General features: G+C 42.5%; 1 protein-coding gene across 1 annotated transcript; it reads right to left on the bottom strand.

Moving 5' to 3' along the window:
• Nucleotides 1–27,507, bottom strand: map2k6 (mitogen-activated protein kinase kinase 6). The gene is made up of 12 exons (XM_073489799.1): nt 27,257–27,507; nt 12,350–12,413; nt 11,201–11,249; nt 10,448–10,561; nt 9,400–9,519; nt 8,743–8,859; nt 8,548–8,599; nt 7,045–7,172; nt 5,858–5,935; nt 3,590–3,729; nt 1,400–1,445; nt 1–752 (listed from the first exon to the last, which is right to left on the bottom strand). Exons 1-12 carry the CDS (start codon nt 27,345–27,347, stop codon nt 675–677), a joined length of 1,077 nt encoding a protein of 358 aa, XP_073345900.1. The 5' UTR covers nt 27,348–27,507; the 3' UTR covers nt 1–674.

The raw sequence follows: 27,507 nt of genomic DNA, 5'->3' as shown, positions 1-27,507 counted from the left end.
TGTAATCAAGGGAGAGCAGTTGAAGTGCAGTACCTATGTGTGACCACTAGGAGGGCCTTGAAGTGAGGCTGCAGGTCTACGAGTGTTCCTCACCGCCGTCTGAGCCCGTTTTTCACCCACAGATATATTCTGTACATGCAGTCAATTAATAAACCGATGCAACACTTGCTTTGAGTATACAAACATTTAGATTATACATAGATAGCATTATATCATTCATCTTTTTTTTTTCTTTTTTTTTTATAGAATCTGCACCTCTTTTCACTTTTTCAGCAAAAAGAAAAGAAAAAGTTTGACCGTCGTGACGTTTTATCTCCACGCACGGTCGACTGACTGATGTTTGAGTAGTAGGCGGTGCACAGAGGCGGGACATAATCGAACCAAAGAGGGAGTTTTTTTGCATACAGACATCGTTAAATTACTCCAGATTACGTGTTGCCTCCCCCCACCCCTCCCCTGTCAGGTGATGTCACGTGGATGGCCAGGTGGGGGGCGGAGGACAGACTCCTCCTTCCACTCCGTCAGCTTCTCCTCTGGTCCTCCGTCGGTCTGATCGTGGAGGGAGGGGTGAGAGTACGGCGAGGCAGGTACGAGGGGCTGCGATTGGTGCTTTTTGTTTGTTGGTTTTCTTGTATTTTTTTTCCGTCTCCTCCCTCCTGTGCGAGCGCGGCGACTCAGTCCCCCAGGATGACCTTCACAAAGCTAGCCACGTCGGTTTCTTTGGCCTCGTGGGAGGTGAAGAAGGGATGTTGCTGAGGAGGGAAAGAAAAGTCAGAGTGCAATTAGAAATCAAAGAGTGCAACCAACGAATATGTTCGTCAACGAGCCGATTAGTTGTTTAGTCTATTAAATGTGTTTGTGTAGGGCTGCAACTAATGATTAGTTTCATTGTCGATTAATCTGTTGATTATTTTCTTGATTAATCGATGATTTATTTGGTCTATAAAATGTCAAAAATGGTGAAAATGGCTCAGATGACGTCCTCAAATATCCTTATTTGGTCCACAATCCATGATTATTGTCATAGAGGAGGAAAAAAAACAGAAATATTCACATTTAAGAAGCTGGAATCAGATAATTTTGACTTTTTGTTCCTTTAAAACAATTACTTATACTACTTAATCAATTATCAAAATAGCTGGAGATAAATATTTATTGACAACTAATTGATTTATCATTGCAGCTCTTGTGTTATGACAACTGATTTATGTACTGAAGCCTTGCAGCTACTCATAAGGAGGGGACGTTCATCTGGATGGAAATAATGGTATTAGTGCACCCTCTAGTGTCTGATTAACAGTATTACAGGGTGCACACAGGTAAAAACATGCATGTCATCTGTTAGAAAAGCACAACAATGAGATTAAAACAGCAGATTTTTAAAAGGTACAGCACTCACCATGAGTTCTGTGTAAGTCGGCCGCTCTTTGGAAACTTTCTTTAAGCTGCAGAAGCAAAAAGCAACAACAACATTAACTCACAGCTACATGAGACTCATTACTGACACTGACGCCTTCAGTCTCAAAACTCTGCTTCTACTTCAGAGCGGCTAAAGCAGCCATGTCATGTCATGTTGTTTTGGGAGTCACACGCAATCAACCTATTCAGTGGTTTTGCAATGAGGGTGTGTTGGATGATGCGGGATGACCATCGCCAAAACTGTGCCATCAACAAGTTACCTGCAACTCCACGTTAACTCCTTCTCTATTTATTTGTAAAAAAGAAAGTCAGGGTGAACAGAAACCCAACCAGAACTAAAATACAACAACATATGATTTTTTCCTCCTGAGAAAGCATCCTTAAGAAGTATGGAGTTAGCTTCACTTCCTCAATTGGCACAGTTATGCATCAAAGTTGTCCGGATCAACCAGATTCACCACTCTACAACAGAATCAGTGGCATCAAGGAAATTGAATGCATGACCCACAACAATGTCAGCCATGCGGACGGGACATAAAAACTGTACACAAGATGAGTAACTGTCAGTGGCAAAACAAAAACCAGCTCCAGTAAATGAAACCTGATCAAACACTGGAAAAGGTTTACATTCTTTAATTTTCAAAACACACATTATTTTCCTCATGTGCTGCTTTGCTGCAGCAGCCCTTTTCACACTGTGTCTTGAACGCTCTGTTTTAGCTACAGAGTGAGACATCTCGCCTCTGTTCAATCTTTGGTGAGAGTTGCACATACGCATTACTTAACGGGCAGGATGCAGCCGATCAGAGGCAGAGTAGGGCGGGTCATTCCGAGCAAGGTAGTGTGATCTAAAATAACGCCGCTACAGCATTAGCAACTGTATGTCTGCTGACTGACTGGAGTGCATATATTTTATAATAAATATATAAAAATATATATTTATATAACATCTGTTACATAGTGATGCACATAAGTTACGGAAGTAAAGGCTCGACTCCAAACCAGGCGTTTCAGGCAGTGCATGAGCAGTGTTATCTGTGGGAGAGAGTAACTCCCTTTGGCGTGGACTTTTTCACTCTCCAGACCTTTTACATGCACAAAAATGCTCCATAACACAAAAAAAGAAAAGGCAAAAACCCAAAAAGCATAATATGACCTCTTTAATGTCTCAGGAATCGAGATGAGATTTTAAACACTTTACATTACAGCTTATAACTGCCAAAAACACCAGAAGAGCGATGACTCCTGTAGAGTTACAACAAGAAAAGTTTAGCGAGGTGGCTAACAGCTAGCCACACAAACGCACGGATGACTGGAGTGGACGGTGAACGAGCAAAACACAAGTTTTATCCTTCATCACACATATAAATCAGATAAATGCTATAATGACATGTTGCACCTTCTCTCTGATTGTATACGATGGTGTTGGTGAAGCTGCAGCGTAATATCAGCTGCCGTTATGAGAGGAGTGAGGACTCTGTTAGTGTCCACAGACTGCTTCCTGATGTACTTCCACTTAGTACAGAGGAATAAAGATGCATCTTGGTGAGACAGACACATTTCCGTCAGTTTTCCATCTCCAATGCTTCTTGGCTGCTTTTACACGCTCAGCGTTTATGATATCAGACAGCCATCTGATCCACTGCAGGATGCATTAAATGGTGAAGTGCAGCTGGGGCCACACACTGTGAGCTGAGCTGAAGGACTGAGCAAGACCTTGTTAGCACTGTTTATGATCAAATAATGATTTAAAGACCGAGAGATGAGGTTGAAAGCTGTGGTAAAAAGCTTGTGAGTGACCTTGAGTTAAGTTGTGAGGACTCAAATATAAAACTTTTAGGAATTCATTGATTTCCCTGTACTTCCTGTCACAACAGCCACTTGGCCTCACAACAACAACAGCAACAACAAAAGAATTTCATAATGAACTCAATCTGATTAGGAGGGAAGTTAACTGAAGCCCACCCAGCTGGGATCAACACACATTTCTGTCTGATTCATTGGGGCTTTGTTGAAGGGGCACCACGACTCTGCTGGCGTCTCGCCTGAGCAAATCAGCCTTGAGTGGCTTATTGTGTGAAAGAGAAAGAAAACACAATGAGAGAAGTGGAACTCAATGTTTTTTCTGTGAAAGCTGGGACAAAACATGAGGGGAAAATGAAAGACGCACCACAGAGAGCTGAAGTCCACGAACTCTGGGGAGAACTGGTCGCCAGGAAGCTGGGGCGAAGGTTCTTCCACCACCTGCTTCAGCTGCTGGAAGGGCGTGCCCCACGAGTCGTACGGGAAGCGCAGGATGGCGAGCTCGATCTGAGGCGCGGGGAGAGAAAAAAAGAGGTCACTGGAATGCGAGAACATCAGCTGTACGGGCAGAGAAGTATCTGTTTGGTCATCACAGTGCAGGCATGTCACTGTTGTTCCTGTGCAGACTGAGTTACCGTATCTACAGTCTGGATTCAGTTTCTACACCTGATCACCAGGAATGAAGAACGAGAGTCACAACGCAGCTGAGAAACTTTCATTTTCATTTCAGCACGTCGATCATCACTTCAGAGTTTATCCTCCGATTTTTAAACCAGTGGTGCAATGTAACTGAGTACTCAAGAACAAATTGCGAGGTACTTTTACTGGAGTATTACCGTCGTGTGCATCTTTATCCTTCTCTTGCATTACATTTGCAGATGTATGAATATATATTTATGATATCCGGTATATCAAGCGACTGACTTGCCTGACTGTGGAAATCATAAAAAAGAATTAAACGATGATGGAAGCAGTTAAGTACAGAGTCGTCTCTCTTCCTTCTCTTCTCCATTAAGGGTTGCACATGTGCAGCACTGATCGGACACGAGCCAGAGAGAATGGAAAAGTGCTGCAGTGCAAGATAGCATTTCAATTATCCTGGAAACATTGTTGATATGCAAGAACTTTTTTTTTCTTTGCATCGACACTACACTGTGTCCTTACTCTGATTCATTTAGTTAATTAAAAGGTAAAACATGACAGTTGACTTTTGTCTCTGTTGTTATTAAATAGCAGCTGATAAATAATTTATAAGAGGGCAAGTGGAAATTGACTTTGGGCAAGACGATTTCTGGCTTGGCAAGAGAAGCAAAAAAACATCCACGTTGGACCCCGATGTTTGTGATAAACTTAAGGATCTTTTACGAGTTGAGAAAATTATCCACCTTCTGAAACTAAATAAAATCTTTTAAAACCTTCTTGGATCAGCTGGAAAATGCATCGTCACAAAGCTGAAAACAGGCTGTTTGTCAGACTTTTTTACAAACATAATGATCTTACAGAATATGATGCATTGCTGCGGATTAAACTATAGTCAACGGTATATAAAGTAGTTAAAATGAGCTCATCTACAGCGACATACACATTAATGCAGCAGTAATATTAATCCAAAAAACCATCAGATGACTTTTAGTAAAGTTTCAAAACAAGTCCCCATCTACTTCAGTTATTCAGGAGAATGCTGCAACACTGTTTTGCTGTGAAGCTCCACAAATGTTTTGTGGACTATGAAACTTCCCCTAATTTTCCATCAGCATGGAGGTGAAGAGATAATGACACTTGTGACATTTCAGTTTTTTGGTGAAATGTTCCTTTAATACTAAAATATGATCAAAACATATTGTGATATTTCATTTTGTCCCCATGGCCCAGCCCTTATCAGGACATATTTACATTTATGTAACACCAAATGGGGACACTCCGAAGTCCAAATCCTAAAGAGAAGGAGTCCAGATCTGAACCCACTCAGTGAATATCTTTCTACAGAGCAACATGTTTTTTAGACCAAATGATTTAAACCAAACTCTTCACTGTGCAGCAATTTCAGTATTCATTGCCCAATTGGCTCTTAAGTACAGCTCTTGAGGAGTAAAAGACTCCAAAAATCACCCAGAGTGTGCTTCATCCGGCACGCTGATTGCTCGCTCTGCCTCGTCCAGTTCTTAAGACATCTTGGAGTTAAAACATAATAAAAAAAAAATAAAAAAACTCCCTCATCACTCAGAAATTCATTATGATATTCTGAACCGTTCTTTCCAACTCCGTCATTTAGAAACCTCTCTCCTCTCCCCATCAAACATTTTGCCCTCTCATTACCATTCAAATGACACTCGAGCTGGGACATTTGCTGCTCTCCTGCAAAAAGCCCAAAGCCAAAGGACGAGCCTGGTTCAGATGAAGGGAAATTACCAGAGATGGCTGAATCCTTGAAGCCTAAATATTCTCTGGTCTGAGTTGGAAATGTGCAAATGAGGAAGCTGTGAATATTTAACAACTCATAATAAAACGTCTAGACACTACTTCGTCTAGAACGCCACGTTGCTTTTTTCGTCATGGATCATTTTTACCCTTCAGATACACGTAGTTTCCCTGCAGCGATGAAGACTTTGAGATGAAAATTAAAAGGCTGATTTACCATCGTGATTCCTAAACTCCAGATGTCCGACTTGACGTTGTAACCCTTCTGGTTCGTCTCGGGGTTGATCCTCTCCGGCTGTGGGACACAAGGACAGATGATGTCACTCATGGCGGCGGTTGTCAAGGACGACCTGCACACATCCTAAACTTCTTGTACACACACACACACAGAGCGCGATGTTCCCTGAGCCGCTAACCTGGCCCTAAAAGCCACTCAGCCAATCAGCAGCCGAGCAGACGCGGTTAAAATATAACCGGCCTCATTAAACGTGTGGATAATAATGAGAGACGGAGAGGTGGACCTCAGTCACAACTAAGGTTTTAACGCAAGACCAAAATTGTGATATTGAAAATTGTGCAGTTAGGTAGCAACATTAGCATTCATTTGGAGTCATTTTTGCGTCCACCTGATGAATGTATGTCCAACATTCACTCTCTTTTAGCTCTGTTTTTGGCTCTTCAGCTGCTAAATGCTCCACTATGTTCACCAGCTAGTCAATACACATTCCCGTCGGTTAATCCTGCTTATCGACAGTTGACGGCCATAATGCGTGAAGAAAAGTAGCAGTGTGCCGAAAAACATCGGGAGGAAGCAAACCACAATCTGGAAAACATTGATATAAACAATGAACAATGTAAATAATTCAGAATATTGACTCAGCAAATATTTTATGAGGACGGAACAGGATGTCAGGATACATTTTGCGAGCACAACTCAATATAAATACAACTTTGTTGTCAAAAACTCCAAAGGGCACCTTTAATGCTAACAACAGCATGCCAACATGCTCACAATGCCAATGCTAACATGCTGATGTTTAGCAAGTATACATAACTGCTTAACTTTATTATACACTACATTTGGGATGCCTGAATGGCAACTCATCCAATTATTGTCGAGATATTATTCGTCGTACCTTAGCTTGTTGCTTGAGCTACCAAACAAACATTCACCAGGAGAAAACTGCACTGCTAACGTCTGCTCGTTAGCCACAGCACGTGGAGGACCTTTATATCTAAAACAACTTATTAGTCAATTAAATGCTAGATTAATAGTTCCTCTTTCTGCAAGGCCACTGCCAATAAATGTTCTCTGTCCTTGGCCGGTAAACTACAGTTAACTTTAAAAATGAAACTTTCAATTACAGCACACGGATTCAGACAATTTGGTCTCTTCCTGCTTACCGCCATGTAGGGTTTGCAGCCAGCGTCCATGGTCTTAGCCACGGAGTCGACCAGGTAGCCGCTGATGCCGAAGTCGCACATCTTCACCTGGCCCTGAGTGTTGATCAGCACGTTGGAGGGCTTCACATCTGCGACGAGAGAGGAAGAAGAGTTTTAGTTTAGTGCACCGACACGTGACCGCTTTCTCAAGAACTGTCTTTAACGGCCACAGTCACACTCACGAAGCAGCTCCGCGGTCGCTGGTTAACGCACTTGGTGACTTTATTTTTGTGACTTGTAATCTGTCTGAACGATGACTCAGAGTCTGATGCAACAGAAGCCACACAGTGGTCACAGAGGTTTGACACAGGAAGGATTAACCCTTTAATGACAGAGCAGTGTTTGAAAGGTGAAGCTGTATTTCAGCTGTTCATTCATCATTCAGCCGATTATGTCAATTATTTATCCATTACTTTCAGATAATTATTTAATCTGCTCTGCTTGCTTGTTAGGTAGTCTTCACGCACTCTTTATGGCAATAACACCTAGTGTAGTAAAAGTAACTGTTGCAGCTGACTCACTCTGTGGGTGTATTTTTTGAATCACTTACTCCTCTCTAATCGCATCTGCAGAAGCACCCCCTGGGGTACGAGTACTCTTGGTTGGGAATCTCTATTGTAATCCATCAGAGTAAACCAGAGTGCATATTAAATGTGAACGTTACAATATTTTTGCATGATTATGCAGTTTAAAGGAAAAGAAAAGGCAACATGGGGCTTATTTTTGCAGTTTCATGGTTCGTTATCAGTCAGTTATGACACAATTGTACTCACCAGGCTAACTGTGAGAGCCAGAGAACGAGCAAGAAAAGGTTTCAAACAGGTCAACAGTTTATCACGATGATCTTAAGCCGAGGGTGGCACACTTCTAGTAACCAAAAGGATCTTATTTTTTAACAAAAAGGTCTCTCTCCGTAGGCACTTTTAATCGTCATAACTTTGGCAGTCGCAGTTGCCCCAAAGGATTACATGCTGTCATTGAAGCCATGTCCCGGCTGCCAGCTGAGGTGATGTACTGGACCGATATGTGATGTACTATACCCAAAGTATAAATCAGTACTTACCTGTTCAACACTGTGATCGACCTCAAACATGTCACACTACATCGGATGTCATTTAATCCACTGTTAGTACAAACAGCAGTGCAGCTTTAAATAGAGATTGATTTTAAAGGCGATGACGTCACTCTGACAAAAATAAAAGCAGACTAGATGTTCACTATAATGGATTACATGACTCACGCTCGTATCAAGAGGAACCAATGGCTGCGTGGAAAAAGACCTGGAAATTCATGTAACACAGCAGCATGTGTGACTGAAGGAAGGAAGGAAGAAATAAATACAGGAAGAGAGAAAGACAGACAGAAAGAAAGAAAGAAAGAAGCAGCTCAGCGCTGTGAGTGTTGATGCATCACAGAAGTGGATATCGACTCTTAGAGCTCTAATGTTTCCTCTCAGGCTCTTACCTCGGTGTATGACTTGCAGATTGCTGTGCAGATGCTCCAAAGCTTTTACTATCTGTAATAACAAAGCCCATTAATAAGCAAATGAGAGTTACATAACGAGCATGTGTCATTAAGCTAACATCGGCTGAGTGTTCACAGGATGTATGTCACTGGGAATGAATATTTCATTGTTCACATCGTGGCAGCCAAACCCACCGAGACGGCGATCTTTCCCAGGATGTCCTCGGGGATGCTCATGCCCTTCTCGATCACCTGCTTGTAGAACTTGTCGAGGGAGGTGTCCATCAGCTCCATGCAGATCCAGACGTCGCCCTGGCAACCAGACAGTCAGATTTGGAGAGAGATCAGGGAAAGAAAATTACAACAAACAAAAGCAACCAGGACGCGTTCCAGACGGACGGGAAGCGACAGATCCTCTTTTAGTCACGGCGAGGAAATCCTGAACATGCAGGAAGTTAACTGCATCCGAAAATCTTCAGAGGTGTTTGTCACGATCACACACACACCGGTGTTTTGTGTGTCTGTACATCAGTAATGGACACAGATTTAGATGATAGATATGAAAACATTACAGCAGAGGAAATATAAAGACACAAAATTACATGTAAGTTGTTCTGTATGCTCCGTTTTTACATGTATTTGACTTTCATTCTTCAGTTTTTACTGTTGAGGACAAAACAACACATTTGAGGACGCCATCTTGGACATTTTTGACTATTTTCTGACATTTTAATAGACCAAACAACTAATTGATTAATCAAAAGATTAATCGACAGTGAAAATAATCATTAGTTGCAGCCTATTCTACATCTTACCGATCCTGATACCATCTATAGGTGTGTAACGTGTTACCTCTCTGAACAGTGCTCCGTAGAAGGTGACGGTGTAGAAACAGTCCACCGTCCTCATGGAGATGTCCAGGTCCATGAGCAGCCTCTTCTGCTCCTGAGTGTTCACTGTGGCCCGAATCCTCTGAGAGAGGACAGGAAACAGAAAATATATATCGTTCAGAGCACTTCAAGTGAAGAAGAGCAGAATATGTGCAGAGTTTTCTCCTTGTGCTTTCTTTGTCATTTCCTCCTCCGTCTTGCTTGTGCATTGCTTGAACGGCAACGATACAGTACGTTTTTTTATTTTCAAATAATCCGATCCAAAGCTCGACTGAAACTGAAGCTAACACAAAGTTTTCATTCGGTAAATTCAGTGCATGTTTACCTAAACGACCTGCTTTCTCTGACGAGCCGTTTCTCCTCTCCTGCACTGATTCACTCAGCTCAACACTCAACTGTCAGATTTTAACAATGAATATGAATGCTGGGAATAAAAATACGACATCTCCATCAGTTCACACCTGACATTATGATGCGTCTCGAGTGACCACTTCTCACTTCTCTGCTCCACATGCAAATAAGTCATCACTGGGACGAACAGACGTGATGGTTTTTACACAAAGAAAGACATATCTTCATGTAAAACATTTGCCGAATTAAGGAGAAAGCCCAAAAAATTAAGAATTTGTCAGAAACAGAGTTTCACAAAGTGAAAGTAAAGTTTCTCCTGACTCAACAACTCACAAAATTGAGGGAATTTTAAAGGGAGTCTGGGGACTTTCTCCAAGAAGTAGCCGATATTGGTCACCGTTGACTGTATTTGGAAAATTTGACATGTTTACTGTCAATAAAATTTCACTCTGTGCAAGGAAACAAACAACTTCATGTTTTGCATTCAATGCTGAATTGACAAGAAGGCAAGGACGATTTATAATTTGTCGCAGCAAAACTTTGCAAAGTTTGCTAAGTTTCTCCTCACGCAACAATCCTTAAAACACGCAATTTGTTAAGGGAGTCTGGTAATATTGTGGTAACTAGTTCTTAATGTTGCAGACCCGCCCTCCTCTCACCTTCACAGCCATGATCAGGCCACTGGGCACGTGCCTCATCTTGTCCACCACGCCGTACGCTCCTCGGCCGAGCTCGCCGATCTGCTCCAGGTCATCGGCCTTCACCTCGAAGTTCTGCTCCGTACACAAGAGGAGAAGACAAGAGGTGGATACAAACAAAACAAAGTGTCAAGAATGAATAGAGCTGTGATGACGGAGACTCAAGGCAGGAGGCAGAGGATTAAAGCTGTGAGAACAGGTTGGTTAAGAACATGTACAGCTGCACTGCAAAATGTAAAGAAGCTCTAGGTTCTGGAGATCTGCACAGATGCAGGACTTCAACCTTTTTTTTTTTACATTATTCAAGAAAAAAAGATTTACTTTGAATTCGGGCCAGCAGAGAAAAAGCAGGCGTCTCTGCCAATGGAAAATTCCACTTATTTGATGAGTTTAAACTAAATATTTTTACTGCCTGTTGGCCAATAAAACACATTCCAGTCTGCCCACAATCAGAAGTGTTCGATTCAGCCGTAATGTTCAGCGGGCCGTTCTTTACAGCTGACAGAGCCTTTATTATTAAGCTGACCTGTGTGTTGAGAGAGAGAGAGAGAGACCTGACTGAACCAAAAATACACCGAGAGGAGGAAACAAAGTAAACACGAGGAGTTACGTAACAGTCCGAGGTAAGACAGAGAAATATATAAAGCATGAATGAGACCGGGAGAGGTGCACAGATGAAAGTAAACATGTCCAGATCCAAAGAATAAAAGTTACCTTCTCTCCGATGGTTACACAAGCCTTCGAGTCCAAATCTCTGGGGGGTCTGAGACACACACACAAACACACACACACACACAAACACACGTTTTATTACACACAAACAGGTTCAATTTGCTTCATGAGGAGGCAATTGCAGTGAAACAGAAAGTAAATGTCCTGAGGATGAGATGAGGAGCAAAGAAAATACAAATAAACACAATAAACTACATAAATGAATGGACACTGTCACTACTACTGTTTTCTGGAGCTTTCAACCACATCTCATGGTTTTCATCAGCAGTTAGTTTGCTGGTTTCGTATATTGGACTCAATGCTGCTCATAACGAGTGGATGAAAAACATGACATGCAGTTAAAAGCTCAAGATAAAAGCTGGTAAGAGGACTTTGAGTTATAAAAACTGATATAAAAAATAAAATAATAATAAAAAATGTAGTACATTTAAAAATACGCAAAATATTGTTTTCTTTTCTTTTTTCTTATTTATATATATTATTTCCATTTGTGTTTTCTATGTGTTGTATAAGCTACTGGATGTCTAAAAAAAATACTTCATATGAAATTTATACTCAAAATACTTAAATAAAATAAGAAAAATCAAAATTTTACAAAATGTAGTTTGTTATATTGTAAAATAACAATAAAAAATACATTAAAAATATAACAATATCTGTAATGAATAAAATAACAGAATAAAAATCTAAATAAAAAATAATTAAAAACTTTAAAAAACTTAATTAAACGTAACCTATATGATTAATAGTATAAAAGCCATTGGGGCCTTTATCTCCACACAATGTGTAATAGAGATGAACGTGTGACACTTCATATGAAGCTGGCTTGAAACCAGAACGCCTCTGCTGCTGCTGCAGGTTTCTCAATGGACATGATTCACTTTAAGACAAACTGAACGTTCAGGTGTTCTGCAGCTCAGAAGGATTTCAGGCTCTGCTGCAGTCTGAGCTTCATGTTAACGAGACCGAAGAACGTTTCAATGAACTAAATGTATAAATAATCCCGTATCAAGACTTATTATGTAAGTATTATTATATTCATTTAACATGTGCAGCACTCTGATCTGGTTTCAGACCAGCCGGGTCAACAAAGGTAACAGGTGATGCGATGAAGAGTGATGTTAAACTTACACTGCGGCGGGAGGAGGCTGCTCAAACGCCTCCTTGGGGAGCTTGAGCACCGGCTTCCTCTTACCTGGAAACACACACAAGACACAGAACATCGTCAGTAAACTGAGGTTAGAGAAAACTAGAGGCCATTTTGTGAGGGGATCACACCATCCAGGACGCACATGTTCCCGTTCGGACCCGACCAGTACTCAGTAGTCATCTTTATCGTCACTATCACAAGAGACCGCGGCCATCTTCAACCTCGGCCTTCATTCTGATCTCAAATACACGCTTTGCTTTGGGCCAGACGTTTAAAAAAGGGCTGCACAATATATCGTTTTTAGCATCTACATTGCAACAGTCACTGCGGTATGTGCAATGTCAAATAGGGTAAATTAACTCCGCTTCTTCACACTTTCGTTTAGGTTTCTCGTGTTTTTGTGGGCACTCAAGCTGAAAGTTCAGATTGTGGCGCTTGATAAATTTGAACCATGCTGCCACACACTCGTTTATCTGCCCTTTTAGTGGTTGTTACCATGGTGACTTCCTCCTACTGTGACGTCAAATGCGTGGTCTCTATACAGTTTTCAAGTTATCTGGTGATAATGTATTTTTTCACATCGCGATGTATAGAGCAGGAAACCAAAGTATCACATTATCAGTTTGTTTTGTCCTTGACATCTGTCAAGGTACTCAAACTACTTGAAACTTTGGCGTGTGAAAGCGTTGATATTCATTGTATATATATAAAGATGTTGTATTACTAGCTGTATTATGACATTCAGTGGTTTCATTCCATCAGTAGATATTTGTACTCTGTTGACTTCAAGGTTTTCTATTTGTCTGATACCTATTGAGCCTGTTTTTCATTGTGTTCTGGTCCTTTTTGAAGAAAATCCATGACATGAAGCGGGAGGCCCGAGGTGAGGTGGCGAGGAATGACCCATTTATGAAGTGCTTTGGAGGAGATTTCAAAATGTCAAGTAAATATGGCAATATAACATGAAAATACTGCAATATTTTAATTGCCCGTGGACTCAATAGCATCTTACAACATCTGGATCCTCTGAAGGATAATCAAATCAGCTTTTCTGCAATATTGAATCCATTTGATTCCCATATTGACTCATTCAATAATTTTACTATTTTAAGCAACCAAAGCTGGTAAATGGCGAAGTTATAGTTAATCATTCACAGTTAAATGCTTTATAAAGCACTTATTAAGCAAGTGTTTACTGTAAAGCTGCAACCGATGTTCATAAAACTTGACAGATGCTCAATAAATGGTATGTAAAGCATTTCATTGTCTGTTAAAGGTGAAATAACCATTAACTACATTTTAATTAACTATAAATCAAAATCCTTTTTTAATGATGGTTGATATTAAGTGTCACCCAACAGCTTTACGTGACTTAATAACTTTCTAAAACCTCTAGACTGACGTTTAGATTTAAAGAATCAGGGCTGCAACTAACGACTGTTTTCATTATCGACTGAACTGCTGATTATTTTCTAGATTTGTTATTCAACTTTCCAGACGACTTTAAATTGCTTATTTTGTCTGACTGGTGGTTTACATCTCATACACACTCAATTAACTGTGATAGAAATCAGAGAAAAACAGGAAATCCATGAAAAGAGAGTAAATTGCTGCAGATTGATGTCCTCGGCTCTTATTTAATCCTCTAATGTGACTCATCTGTGTGTGAAGCATCTGTGCGAACCTCTGCAGCAGTTCAGTCTGAGAGGAGTGAAAGCAGAAGACCGACGAGACTCCGGAGAGGACGGACGCTCTCCCTCCCCGGCAGCAGCCGAGCATACCACAAGATGAAAGCATACTTAACTTCTTAACATAGCTCAGGATGAGAGATCAGTTGATCAGACTTCATCCTGGTCAACCTTTTACTCTCCGCTCCCCTCCAGCTACAGCAGAGTTCACTCTGTAAACCTGATCGCATCGACCCTCTACAACTAAAACCAGGACCGAAGCAAACATTCAGAGTGGCTCGGTGCCACATGTCATCTTCCATGAGGTTAAATAACGGACTGCATGTGTCTGCTCTCCGGTAAGATTCAGTGTCAACACACTGATGACTGGCTGCTTCTGTCCAGAGCTCCCAGCAGCCATCAGGCTCTTCAAAACTCCCACTGATGCAAAAATGACTCAAACTTCCTGCAGCCATCCGTCTAAACAAAGACCAACACAACACTTCTCATGTATCACATCCAGTCTGCAGCTTCTCTCCTACATTTCCTGTTGATATAGCAACTGCAGCAGCGACCGCAGCTCCATCTCATCACTCACACTTACGGTGGGATGCAGCGAGTGACTCCAGATCCTGACTGAATGGAACAGGCGCTGAGAGCAAGAAGAAGAAGAAGAAGAGGAGGAGCGGCCCAGGTGTGCTCGCTCCATCTGGAGGTGGTGCACTGGCGGTTTAACGGCCAGGCGCCTTGTTAACAGGGTGTCACCGGTTCCTAAGGGTGTGTTCGTGTGCATGTGTGTGTGTGTGTGTTGCCATGTCTCCGGACGGCATCTGGTTAAAACCTCCTCAGACCAGCTCGCAGCAGCTGAAGCCGGTCAGAGTTTGTTCAAGTGAACGTACATACAGACGTGGACACCTCCTGGACACCAGGAGGAGGAGCAGCCATGTTGGATCTGAGGTGTAACAACTGGTTTCTTTTTCCCGTAAATGTTCTGAGCAGCTGATGCACAAAATTTTAAAGGATAAGTTCAAATTCAGTCATTATCTCCTCACCCTCATGCTGATGGAAAGTCAGGTGAAGTTTTGTAGTCCACAAAACATTTCTGGAGCTTCACTGTTTTGCTGTGAAGCTCCAGAAATGTTTTTTTTTTGGTTGAACTGTTCCTTTAAGGTGATATTTAAAGTCACCTCACTGTGCACCACCCTCTGATGTCACGGCCTGCTATTAAAAGTCAGAACTGAAGGTGTGTCTCCTCTGAAGACGCGGGGCAGAGCCAGAGGAATAACTGGAATTTCTCACATTGCTGCCTTGTGAGAAAAAACACAAACACATGACACTGTGGACAAATCTGTCAGTTGGAACGCTGTCCTGAAGGGATATAACTTAGACACACACACCCACACCCACACACACACACACACACGTTGAGTCCAGCGTGTCCTGGTTGTTCAAACAGTGCAGGGTGTGACGCTGCTGTGCTATGCGGCCCTCCACCGGCGGCCTCCTGGTCTCCACTTTCCAAAGCAAGCTTTGTTGCTCTAAAATGTCAGTTTGAGCCCCTCCTACATGCATTTACACAGACAACAATAGTAACTGGAAACCAACACTGTGCTAACAGCTCCATCACAGCACACACTGAACACACTCAGAGAGAGAACACCTGCACCGAGTCTGCACGACAGCCTCTCACTGCTTTCATTTTGTTCTAGAAAGACTCTGCTGCATCAGTAGACTGAACGCACTCTGATAGAGAATCACGCCGACTGGATGACGGCAGGAATAACTGTGTAATATGTAAAGGGAGACACACTCATGACCACCAAGTGAGAGGCATTTAAGTGTATCGTGTTGCTGCAGCGTCGCCTATAAGTGGCAACGGAAACATGGAAACACACTGAACAATCATGTAGAGTCAACATGTGCGTGTCAGCTATCGTCTGTGTGGCCACAGCTGAAAGATCTGACATGTTTAAGGAAAACCAGAAAACAACCAAAACGAAGTATTGTATTGTCAGTGCTGATATAAATAGTGGATTATTGATCCTGCTTTTCTCTCTTTTGCATCACTGAAAACATTGAAAATTAAGCTTGTGATGGTAATTTTTCCACCATTTTTGATAATCGATCACTTATTCATAAAAGTAATCAACAGATTAGTTGATAACATAAATGTTCATCAGATGTTGCCCCAATAGATGAAATTTGTACGAAGCCTCAAAAGTCATTTTGGTAAAGATTTTTGTCCAGGGCCAGTGGGCGGAGCTAAAGCGTTTCAAAATCGATACTGAAAATAATCGTTAGCTGCAGTCCTGATGTTTTCCTCGAAGACAAACTACATCATAAGGAAACTTTCTAAATGCTTTTAGACAAACTGCAGTGTTGTTGCAGCCGGAGCCCTCGGCTGCAGCAGTGTTGTGCATTATCGCACTGCAAAGAACGCGTGTGTTCATATTTTTGGTGAACTGAACTTAACAGTTTGCAACTAATGAATGTGAGCACCGTTAACCTGAGAGTTGACAATGCTCGAGTAGGTGTTAATAAAACGTGTAAGGTTTTATATCCAGGAATCGAAGCACTGCAGCTCGAGTTTGTTCCAATTTATTAGAAATCCAGTGGTTGAAATTTCAAGGAAATCCTGTTAGTAATGCGAACTTTGAACAAGCTGTCGTGAACGTGCACGACACCGACCGTATGTTTGGACGTTTCTGGACTGATATTTCTTTTTTTACTTATCAGCTGACACAAACATCAGCACTGACATCTAATATCTCCATGTTGTGGCCCTGCCGATGTCCCGCTCCAGCTCTAATTCACACAAACGTATCTCACGTCCAAAATCCAAACCACAGTGTGTTAAATCCGAGTTCAATGTTCAATGCAGCTTCATAACTGCATAAGAACTTGTGACGGTAACGTGACACCGGCTGCTAAATGACAGGTGAAAGTTATGTAATGTAAATGACCCACTTTGGTTTAGTGCAGTTTTGTTTTGAGTTCTGAAGATAGATGTGGATTTACTTCCCCTGAACCTGCTGTACAATATCAACAGTTCCTCTTGTCCTGTTCTAACTTTCACTGAGATCTGATTTCTGACAACCTGCTCACCAACCGACCGGATCAGAAAGCAAGGCCGTGCTTGCAGCAGAAGTAAACACAGATTCCACATTAGCAGAAAGGATTAATAAATACGTTTTGTCCGACGATCGACCGCAAACAGAACAAAAGATTCATTTTGTGATTACAATGAAGCGACAGCATCCTTTCTCTTCCTCCATGAGAGCGTTCACTGACTGAAGAATCTGCCTGCAGTGAGATCATGAGACAAGAGGCAGCATGCTCCTCAGAGGGAAGGAGACAGCTCCAAATATTAACATGCACAACACATTTCAGTCCATGTTCATAAACACACAGGAGAGGCTCTGCAGGAACACTGAGAGCTGCAGGCTCAGGTCTGTATGTAAAGTGCAGTAAGTCAGAGGTGGCGGGTATCGGTCTGCTGCATGTCACGGGGGTGATGGACGCCATCCAGCAGCCACGCATGCAAATCAAAGTGACGTGCAGCTGGGGGCTGTTTGCAGGAGCTGCACGTCGAAAAACCTGCCGCTGACCGAGAGGAAACCACAAGGAGAGTAAAGAGAGGTGTAAGACAGAGAGAGAGGAGGTGGTGGGGGGTCGGAGGGCTGTGGATTATGTAACATCTGAGGCTGGCAGGAAGAAACACGAGTTCTGCTTTGTATCAGAATACAAAGCAATGATGGGAAAGTGTTCAGATCTTTATCTTAAAAAAAGAAGCAATGAGAGCTGAAATAATGAGCCGATGAATCGATTAAGTCGGTCGACAGAAAATCAATTAGCTGCTATTTTGATAATCAGTTCAGTCATTATTTATGCAAAATGACTTCAAGTGTTGGCTGGACAAAACAAGACTTTCAGAGACAACACGTCCTGCGTTTGAGGCAATTTCAAACAGTATATGTACGTATGTATTATGAGATAAACTAAAGACAGCGCCACATTATTTTAAGACCGCATCAACCAGCCCTGCAGCAGATCCCCATATTTGAGGAGCTGGAACCTCAGAACAGATCGCTCAGTGACTCAGATCGAGGGACTGTGCTTTGTTTTCAGTCTTCGGTCGAGACTAAAGTATCCCAACACTAATTATTAAAAAGATTGACATGAAGACTTCTTAAAAAATTCACGGTACTGTCTGTCTCTCGCTGTTTTTTTACATTTTAAAACATTGGAGATGATGACGAAGATTAATGGGTGAACTGTTCCTTTAACATGTATTGTATCTGGTTAATATGGAGCAAATTTGAACTACTAGAACACTGCATCATATTTTATGCAAGTACAAGTGCAATAACTCCCTCTGAAAAGCAGTGAAGTAATATGATAATACTCAAGTAAAAGTACAACCTCAGGTGGTGCTGAAGTACAGTTAATGTACTTAGTTACTTTCCACCGAGCTGACTGGGAAACATGATGAGCGACCTAAAAATATCCCATTTCAGATGTTCTCCAGATTATGTTGCATAACTCAAACACACAATTCCTTCCTTTATTCTTGCTGAGCTCAGCATCACTCTTGCATACTGTGGTAGGCAGTGTGGGTTAATTAAAAGCAGCAGTACATATCATTCCCGCTGATTTGCAGCACATGAGCTCAAGTATGCAGCTAGATGCCAGAGAGAGGCCACAGGAGATGGGTGTCTGCGCTCCCAGTTTCTGCCACACCCGATACGAGCATGCAATCAGCCTCGGCGTGCACGCGCGTCACTTTGTGAGCAGTGAAAGGAGGAAAATAATGCTGACGGTGAGGTTTGCAAGAGCAGAAAGCCTCGGTGCGTGAGGGCAGGTGACGGCCGGCCTGCCCGATAATGAGCCCCGGATGCCCCGCTGCTAACCCACACATGCACTCCGGCCGGAATTCCAACAATCCCAAGAGTTCCTCAATGGAATTCCACAGAGCCGGAGGAAGACAGATCAATCACAGACGGTGGGAGGCAGCCGACCGCAAACAAGTGACACAAGGAGGGACAGGAAAAGACAGCAGCAGAGAGAGCAGCACAGAGGGAGGGAAGGGAGGGGGGTCTGGGAGCAGAAAAGAGATTTGAAAATAACTCCGGCCGGAGCTGTCGGCTGTTTGGCCCCCTCCGACCGCTCTGGCAGGTTGTGAGATACTCTACACTTCCAAAGATGGCAGCTCCTTTAGGTTACAGCTGTTAGAAAGCTCCTTTGGGAATCATGTCGTCACCGGCTCACGCTACGCTTCCTGCGAGCTGGCCTCGACTTGAAAGAAAGCGGAGTGTTGGGTTGTTCGGCCTCAGACCAACAACACAGCCTCCACCAGGTATCTGACGGGTTCATCTCACATCGGACGCTGTAGTCCGTGTCGCTTCACGCTGTACTCATCGTAGCAGCAGTCAATGGACGTGATTGCAACAAATGAAATAGCCATCAAACCGGGGAAAAAAAACCCCAAAAGTCTTTTCTAGATCCAGTGTTTGGACTGTCTGTTCATGGCTACTGTAGAAACATGGTGGACTCAGGCTCCCAGGAGGATGACTCGTTTGACTGTCATAACTGGAGCCATTCGGTCCAAAAAATTCGGAAAGTCTAGAAGAGCGGTTCAATTATTTTATCCCCATTCAAGTTAGCCGGGCCTCCATCGAGGCCCAACAGTCCCCTAGTCTAATCCAATATTGAGTAGATAATACGTAAATCCGCTAGATCCAGTTTTTTATTTGGATCTGCATCAGATTGTACTCGCACATAGATTTTTTTCATCCAGGATCCATGCAGTATTCCCTGAGAAATGAATGAAAGTGTCTAAAAACACCCCCACCTTCTCACAATGTTTAATTCCAGGATACGTCACTTTATCTGGACCCATGTCAAAAGTTAATGGGGTCTATTCTGGGCCGACACACATCCTCCATTTGAGTTTTGTGGAAATCCGTTCAGTAGTTTTATTTTTGTAATCCTGCTGACAAACCAACCAACCAGCAAATGGACACAGGCGAAAACAAAACCTCCTTGGTGGCGGCAATAAAATATTCCGCCGTGTTTTTAACAGGACTCTTTTTTTTCTGCACACACTTACAAAGACACATGAGCGAGAACGAGTTGCCAATTTACCGAAATACTTTTTCTCTCCAATCACTGCTGAGGTGCTAATTGGAGCTGGCGATGAGTTGTTTATATTCAACACGAGCAGAAAACAGAAGTGAAAAAAAAAAAAGCCAACAGGTGTAAAAACTGCTGACGGTCGGGTAAAGTCAGCCTCAGATTGCTCTCCTGTAATTACAACAGCTTTAAAATTCAAGCTGAGAGTGCAGCCACTTTCCCAAATCACCACCTGAGCGTGGAGAGAAACGTCGGGGCTGACATACATCCAGACAGTCATCAAACGCAAGCGTAGTGCAGATATATTTAACGGCAGAGTAATTCTAGCCTCGATCTTTATATCATTTACAGGCAATTAAAAGCTGTCATATAAACAGAACAGCTGCAACTCATCTGTTATCAAGAGTGAAGGGCACATGTGGATCAGATCAACTTTTCGATCCATCTTGTATAGATCGAATTACTTGCATCCTCGTTCCCATTCTCATCACATTTCAGAGGTATAATCGGAGAAGCTGCTGCCATCACGACCGTGAGGGTGCTCCGGGTTGAACGGAGATGCACAAAGCACAGTAATATCTCCTGATTGCAGTTTTGCAGAACGTAGCAGTGCACGCTTCCACAAGCCCCGTGCATATGGAGTGCATGCTGATTTTCGATAATATGCGTATTTAACCTCCTCTATGTGCAGTGAGGGTGATGTTCCACCATGCTTCATCTCTTCGCCCAAAGGAGAGGTGGAAAAGAACATTAACTGCCTGCATTGAACAATGTTTAACATACATTTTAAAATATAAAAAACCCTGATAATATTTCAATATTTATTTATTTTTTTTTAACCATACACACTATTGGCATCAATATGCAGGAAAAAGTATGTCAGTGGTTTCACCTCATTTAAAATCAGGTCAAAGCACACTTGTTTACATGTTTACATACATGGGTTTTTACTGTAACTACTAGGTTAGATTAAAGGTAATGAAAATACTCGGTTAGGTTTTGGAGAAGATCATGTTCTGGGTTTAATTAATAAGTCAGCGTTCACACGGGATGGAAGCAGCCATGATCCGCAAAAATAAAAATTATTTCTGCTTGACGTTCCGAGTGAGCATCAGGCTCACTAAACTCTGTTAACCTTATTCGAACAAAGCGGTTCTGGCGCTGGTTCGGAGCCAGTGCCTACTCTGGAACCAGTTCTTCAGCGTTTCGACAGCCAAAGAACTGGCTGTCAGCCAGAAACTCTGGTTCCACCAACACAATGGCACCGACTGTTTTCTGGTCCAGAACAAATAACCACTTACGTCAGGGGCTGGGGACGGGGTTAATCGTGACCAAGGACAAACTAAAACTGCTTATGATCGCCATCTTTAAAATCCCAGAGCTAGTGTAGCAGAGAGATCCGCGAGAGAATAAACAAAAGATTTTAACTATTTTCACTCATCGAGGCAACAGTGGTCTGAGGACCAGCCATGTTTGGATGCCAATGTAGGTGTGCAAAGCCAGGAGCAACACTTGTAAAGAGTCCACTATAGCTGTTCCATGCAATGCTGGGAAACTGGAGACGTATACTGCTTATTAAAAGGGTCGCAGGTTGAACCAACTTTGAACCAGCACTAGCCCAGAATCAACGCTTGGTTCCAAAAGTGAACACTGACGTATTAATTGAATCCAAACTTTGATGTTTTTCTAAACCTAACTGAGTAGTTGCCTAAACCTAAACAAACTGTGCGGGAAAACTGGGAAAATATTTTTTTAAATACCTGAAAACTATGAATTCACAAAGCCTAACAGTAAAAATCCATAAAAACGAAACTGATTACACATGAAAGTCATGTTCTTGATCCATTCATCCAACAGAACTTACTTTATCTAAAGCAACTGAGCATCTTTAAATCACCTAAATGCAGCTTTCCAAAAGGTTGTTGAGCAGAAAACTTTTCATAGAGCCACCCAAACGGTCTCACAAGGCCGGTTGTCACTTTCAATGCACATAGATGTGAGACCAAATGCACAAACTATTGAAAAACAACATACACTCAGAGCATGGACTATAGTGGTCACGGAGCTTGCCAAAGCGTGCACTGCTACGTCCTGCAAAAAACAGGAAATACCAAGTTTTTAGGGAGACCCAACTGCACAGATGTCTGTGACAAAGCTGAAATAAAGAGGAATTGTTTAAATGTCCTCAATATTGTTGCTTGTTCTCGCTATCAGAGAAGTTGCTGCAGTCAGAGAGCGTGCATGCTTACTCAGTCAACCCCCCCCCTCGCAAAAAAAAAGGGAAGTACAGTTCGTGGATCATCTGAACAATGCTCTGAACAATTCGACTGTTATTGCAGCAAAAAAAGAGCCACTACAGGCCTGGAACCGGACCAACAATTGGCCCGTCGAAACAGCAAATTTAGTATCCGTGCAGCTGAAAACGCAGCCTCCATTTGCATGACAAACGGGACATTTGTGCAGGGGCGCGAGGGCCGGGCCCAGGCAGCGGGGGGGACACGAGCTGGGAGGGCCGCTGTCACGCTGCCATCGACCAGCCGAGCACACTACAGCACTCAGCACAGCACAGCACAACACAGCACAGCGCACAATGGGGAGGGCAGAAACTGACAGGGCAGCACTCGAGACGGAGACGCAAGACTTCACATGCTTCTGTGCCAAATGATATGAGAATAGACGGAAACCAGCAGCAGGGTGAAGTGACTTAGCTTAGTCTGGTAGGATTTACATAAAACACAGAGTGCGATGCTTATTTTAGCTTTGCAGATTTGTACTCATTTCCTTCAGTAAGTTAAACTCCACTTTTGTGTTGTGCTTTGCTCTGTGCAGTGCTGCAAGTTACAGTTAAAGCAGTCTGGATCTTTTATTGGCACCAAACAAAATGTGATTATTACACCTCGAATCAAAGACTGTCGCAAGTTGGTATCAGGTTTTGAATATTGTTTTGTCATTGTTTCATCAGATTTAATTTACATTTTGCCAATTACAGACCATTTTATGTAGTCAAAGTTCCACTAGAATTGCTTGTGTTTAGAAAATGTACTTAAATTGAAGACCGTTGGTTTCTTTTCTGCAGAAACCTGCTTGAACTTATATTTTTGAGTACTTAAAGACAGTGAGTACAACACATATTATCATCTCATTACATTGATATGGCTAACATAGCAAACAGTTGTCTATTTGCACATCCAGCAGACACACATGATAATAAAGACTAATTAAAGTCTGATTTTCACTCTCCTTTTAGCTCCTTTTTGGCCTCCACCAGCTCAGAAAAAACTTTTTGCTCGTTAGCTGCTAAATGCTTCACTGTCTTCACCAGCTAGTTGCTAGTTTTGTCAGGCTGCTGTTTGGTGCTGAGCAGGTAGTGTACGCTGGGTTTATTGCCGTCTTTTCAGTCAAAAAAGTTGCATGCCATAAAACAAAAACAAGGTTTAAAAGACACCAAAATGCTCAAAACATTTTTTGTCACTTTCAGCCTGATCTTTCACATTACACAGACCAAAAAGTCAGGTATCATGTTTCAGAGCTGCTACTTTCATTCTAAATCCAAACTACTTAAATAAAAACAAAATAATGTTCTATCTGTAATGATCTTATTGACTTCAAAGGTTCCCCAGTGTGAAAGTACAACAGGCCGTGTCTTTTGCTCCAGCAGTGAGTGTTTGTAAAATGCACCGTCACCCTGATCTGAGACCTGTTGTCCTGTCAATAAAACTGTTGTTGCTCCTGTTGGAACAAGCGCGCCATACTGAACAGACAATCACAACACCGAACCATCTTAGTACTGTAATTTGTGTGTGGGAGCATTTTGGATTCAACACCACCGGTGGAAAAAGCCTGCACAAAGGCACGGCTGCTTCACGGTAACGTTAGCTCAATTCCCAGAGGCAGCGAAGACACCGAGAAAGAGCGGAGAAACATAAATTCTACACTATCGTTTAGGATTAGGTTTCCTGGGTTGAGTTCAAATTGATTGGAAGAGATAATGTTAGAACTTAGGGTAACATTATCACAACAACAAACCTAAATCAACTATTAGCATGGCCATATTGGAAGTCGGAGTAGAAAGAAAGTGATTAAAAATGGGAGCAGGTAAGCTAACGTTATGAGGCAGAGGAGCCATTTTAAATTGACAAAACGCATTTCTATGATATAGTTTGAGATTAGGCTACAAGGAGTCAGTTTTTAGTGTAACATCACAACAACAAATCTGAATTGACTGTTAGCATTACTATGTCGGAGTTCAGTGTACGTGGTTAAACCAGCGAGCAGCTAAGCCTAAATCGGTTTGATTAAAATGAATTCAAAGTACATACACAGTTCTCATAAGTTCACCTGTAGTTATGATAATTTTTCTGATTAATTAAGCAGCTATCTATTATTTTCTCACTGATCATTTAATCGGACAAGAATGAAAAAACTTTCCCCAAGCCAAAGATGACACCTCCAAATAACTGGTTTTGTCCGAACAACAGATCAGAAACCGAAACAGAACAATTTACGATGACAAAACACTAAGTAAGCAGCGAATCCTCAAAATGGACAAGCTGAAACCTTGATTTGACCTAATTCAACCCCTATTTTCAACTTATCAATTATGAGTATGACTGCAACTAGCTGCCGATTATTTGCTCCATTTATTGTTCGGTCTGCCAGAAAACAGTAAAAAGTGTCAGACACACTTTCCTAAAGCTCAAACCGATGTCATCAGATCACCCGTTCTGTTCGACCACCAGTCCAACACAAAAACAAATTTTGAATTTAATATCACATAAGCAGCAGAAAAGCAGCAAATCCTCACAGATGACAAGCTGGAAGTGGGGAACATTTGGTATTTTTACTTTTTAAAATTCCTTCAACGAGAGCTGAACAATTAATTGGAATATCATCAATTGCAACATGGCCGAGTACAATATCCAAATCACAGAAGCAGTCATGTTCTGGTGAAGGTAAAAAGAAAACATGATGGCTTGGCACAAACTAGGGTTGGTGAACCGAGGTATGAAAACAGATGATCATCATAATGTGTACGTTCGCTTGTTTACTGCATTAGTGTTGTTAAAGGTGCAATATGTTATAGGGATGTACAATATCTCGGACAGATAAATTATCGGCCCAATAAAGGAAAATTTACATTGTCGGTTATCGGCAGATAAAGAAATGAACAAATACGGCCACTGTATATCACAAGAGTACCCGCTAACTGCTGGTAACTGTAGCTCTTTTTAGCGAGGTAGCTCAGTTAGCAGTGCTGGTAGCAGTCGGGACTGTGAGCTCAGAGCACCACGGGAGTGTTGGTGTTTACACTGCTAGCACAGGCGCTTTGGACCTGGCTAGGATTAGCTGGTTAGCATGCTAACTTCAGTAAATATCTCTGCGGCACAACGCAAAAGATGTTCTAACGTCAAAACTGTCTCATTGCACCCTTAAAAAAATTATATTTCAAGTTTATATTGAGTTTCGTGTTCGTCAGAGAATAACATTTTGTGAACTGTGATATTTTCTGAGATGGTTATCGATACGTGAAATTATCATACTGTTGCCAACCTAGCACAGTCTCCAATTAATGCCACATCATCATAATTTCAGTGAACATTCAAACTGTGACGTGTAAATGATCATTTACACTGATCACAAATCGAATCACAAGCTTAAATTCAGTCCAAAATAATTGCAATATGATTTTTATACCACAGCGTGCAGCCCAAACTTAACCTACAAATCACTTATCAAAATAGTTGCAGATTATTTTTCTTCCTCTGGATTAACAGAGAAGAACTCGTGTCCTCACACAGCTGCAGCTGATCCATTTCTGTGGCCTCGAGGAGTCTGACAGAGGCAATTTTGTTGCCAGCGCCATTTTGTTCTTATTTATTGAACTCCAGAAAAGTCAAGACAGAAACTTCGTCGAGCGAATAGCTCACCGATGGATGAATCGATCGCTCCTGTCAGCACTCGACCTGAGCACGACTTGTTTTTCTGCTTCGTACAACGTGAATGAATGACAGCAGAGACCTACTTCTGCTGTCAGGAGAGTCCCAACCCGACCCATTCATCTCCAAACAATAAAAAACAAAAAAAAAATGTGTGTGTGCATTATTCATCACAAGATGAACTGGCTGCAACAAGACAGTTCCTCTGTGTAGGTGGGTGGACAATTGACTGTAGCAGATAAACAGTGTGAGGCTGTGACCATCAGGGGCTCTCTCTCCTACCTGTTCACTCCTGTACAGCCTCTGACTCTCTCTCTGTGTGTGTGTGTGTTGTGTATGTTGTGCAATGAACCAGCCTCACTTTGGACTTCTTGGAAAACACGGTACAGGGAGGAAAAACGCCTGAGCAGCTTTCACTGCAGCTGTTTTTCTCTCTGCGAGCTGCGTTTCTCTGGTGAACTTCAGAGCTGTGTGGCTGCAGGACGTCTCTGCACGGCCCCTGTTTGCTGCTGCACGGTGATCGAGCTGGGGTCAAAGTGTCACATGCATGCTTTTGTTTTGCACGCTGGGGGACAAAGCTGGACATCAGTGGACTCTCAGCCAGGGGTTTTGGACGGAAGCTGCAGCTGACAGAATGGGACGCTGTGCTTTCTCCCTGCTCTTGAACTCACCACCACCACCACCACCACTTTAAATGCTCATTTCTATTATTAGATTTTCCATTTTCTATCCCATAAATCTGCAGCCAGCGAACACTCAAAGTTGACAGCTGCAGGTTGTCACGTCACGTCACCAAACCAAACGCATACATGGCTCTCGTTATTTACCTTGAGCAGTGTGCACCAACTCGTGCAGAGTTTATTATAAAGAGTTGCAGTGTCCTTGTCTATCTCGTGACTATTAAAGGCGCCCTGTGCTCAACATCCAGCCTGTGCGCCGCTAATAACGTCAGTGTGAGTGAGTACAGACAGCATCGTCTTACCAGGAACTGTGCAAAGGGGAAGATCTTAAACAGGAAATGCAACTGACCCCTTCTAAACCGTGTAACTTTAAAATGCACCGGCCGAGCTCGAGCTGCAGCCGTGCATGTTGCAGCCCGTGCAGCCGTGATTGCATGTCGCTAGTTGTGCACGGATCGGTGTGATATTCTTACCTCCCTTCGGCTGAGACATTTCCCCTTTGCTTTGATGAGGGGGAGGGGAAGCACAAAAGACTTTGCCTTCTTTCTCACTCCCTCCCTCCATCGCCCTCGCACTGGAGCTTCAGCGGCTTGCCTTTTTGCAACAAAGATGCAAAATACAAGCCTCGATCTTCATGCACTTGGAGCCTTTTTGCGTCCGGAGCGTGCGTGTCCGTGCAAGGAGCGCTGGTACAAGTGCACGGCCCCCGCAGGCGTCGGGAAAA

The sequence above is a fragment of the Pagrus major genome, chromosome 20 (assembly GCF_040436345.1).
Source record: "Pagrus major chromosome 20, Pma_NU_1.0".
NCBI lineage: Eukaryota > Metazoa > Chordata > Actinopteri > Spariformes > Sparidae > Pagrus > Pagrus major.
The sequence above is the reverse complement of the archived record's forward strand: the minus strand, read 5'-3'. Positions and strand labels throughout refer to the sequence as shown.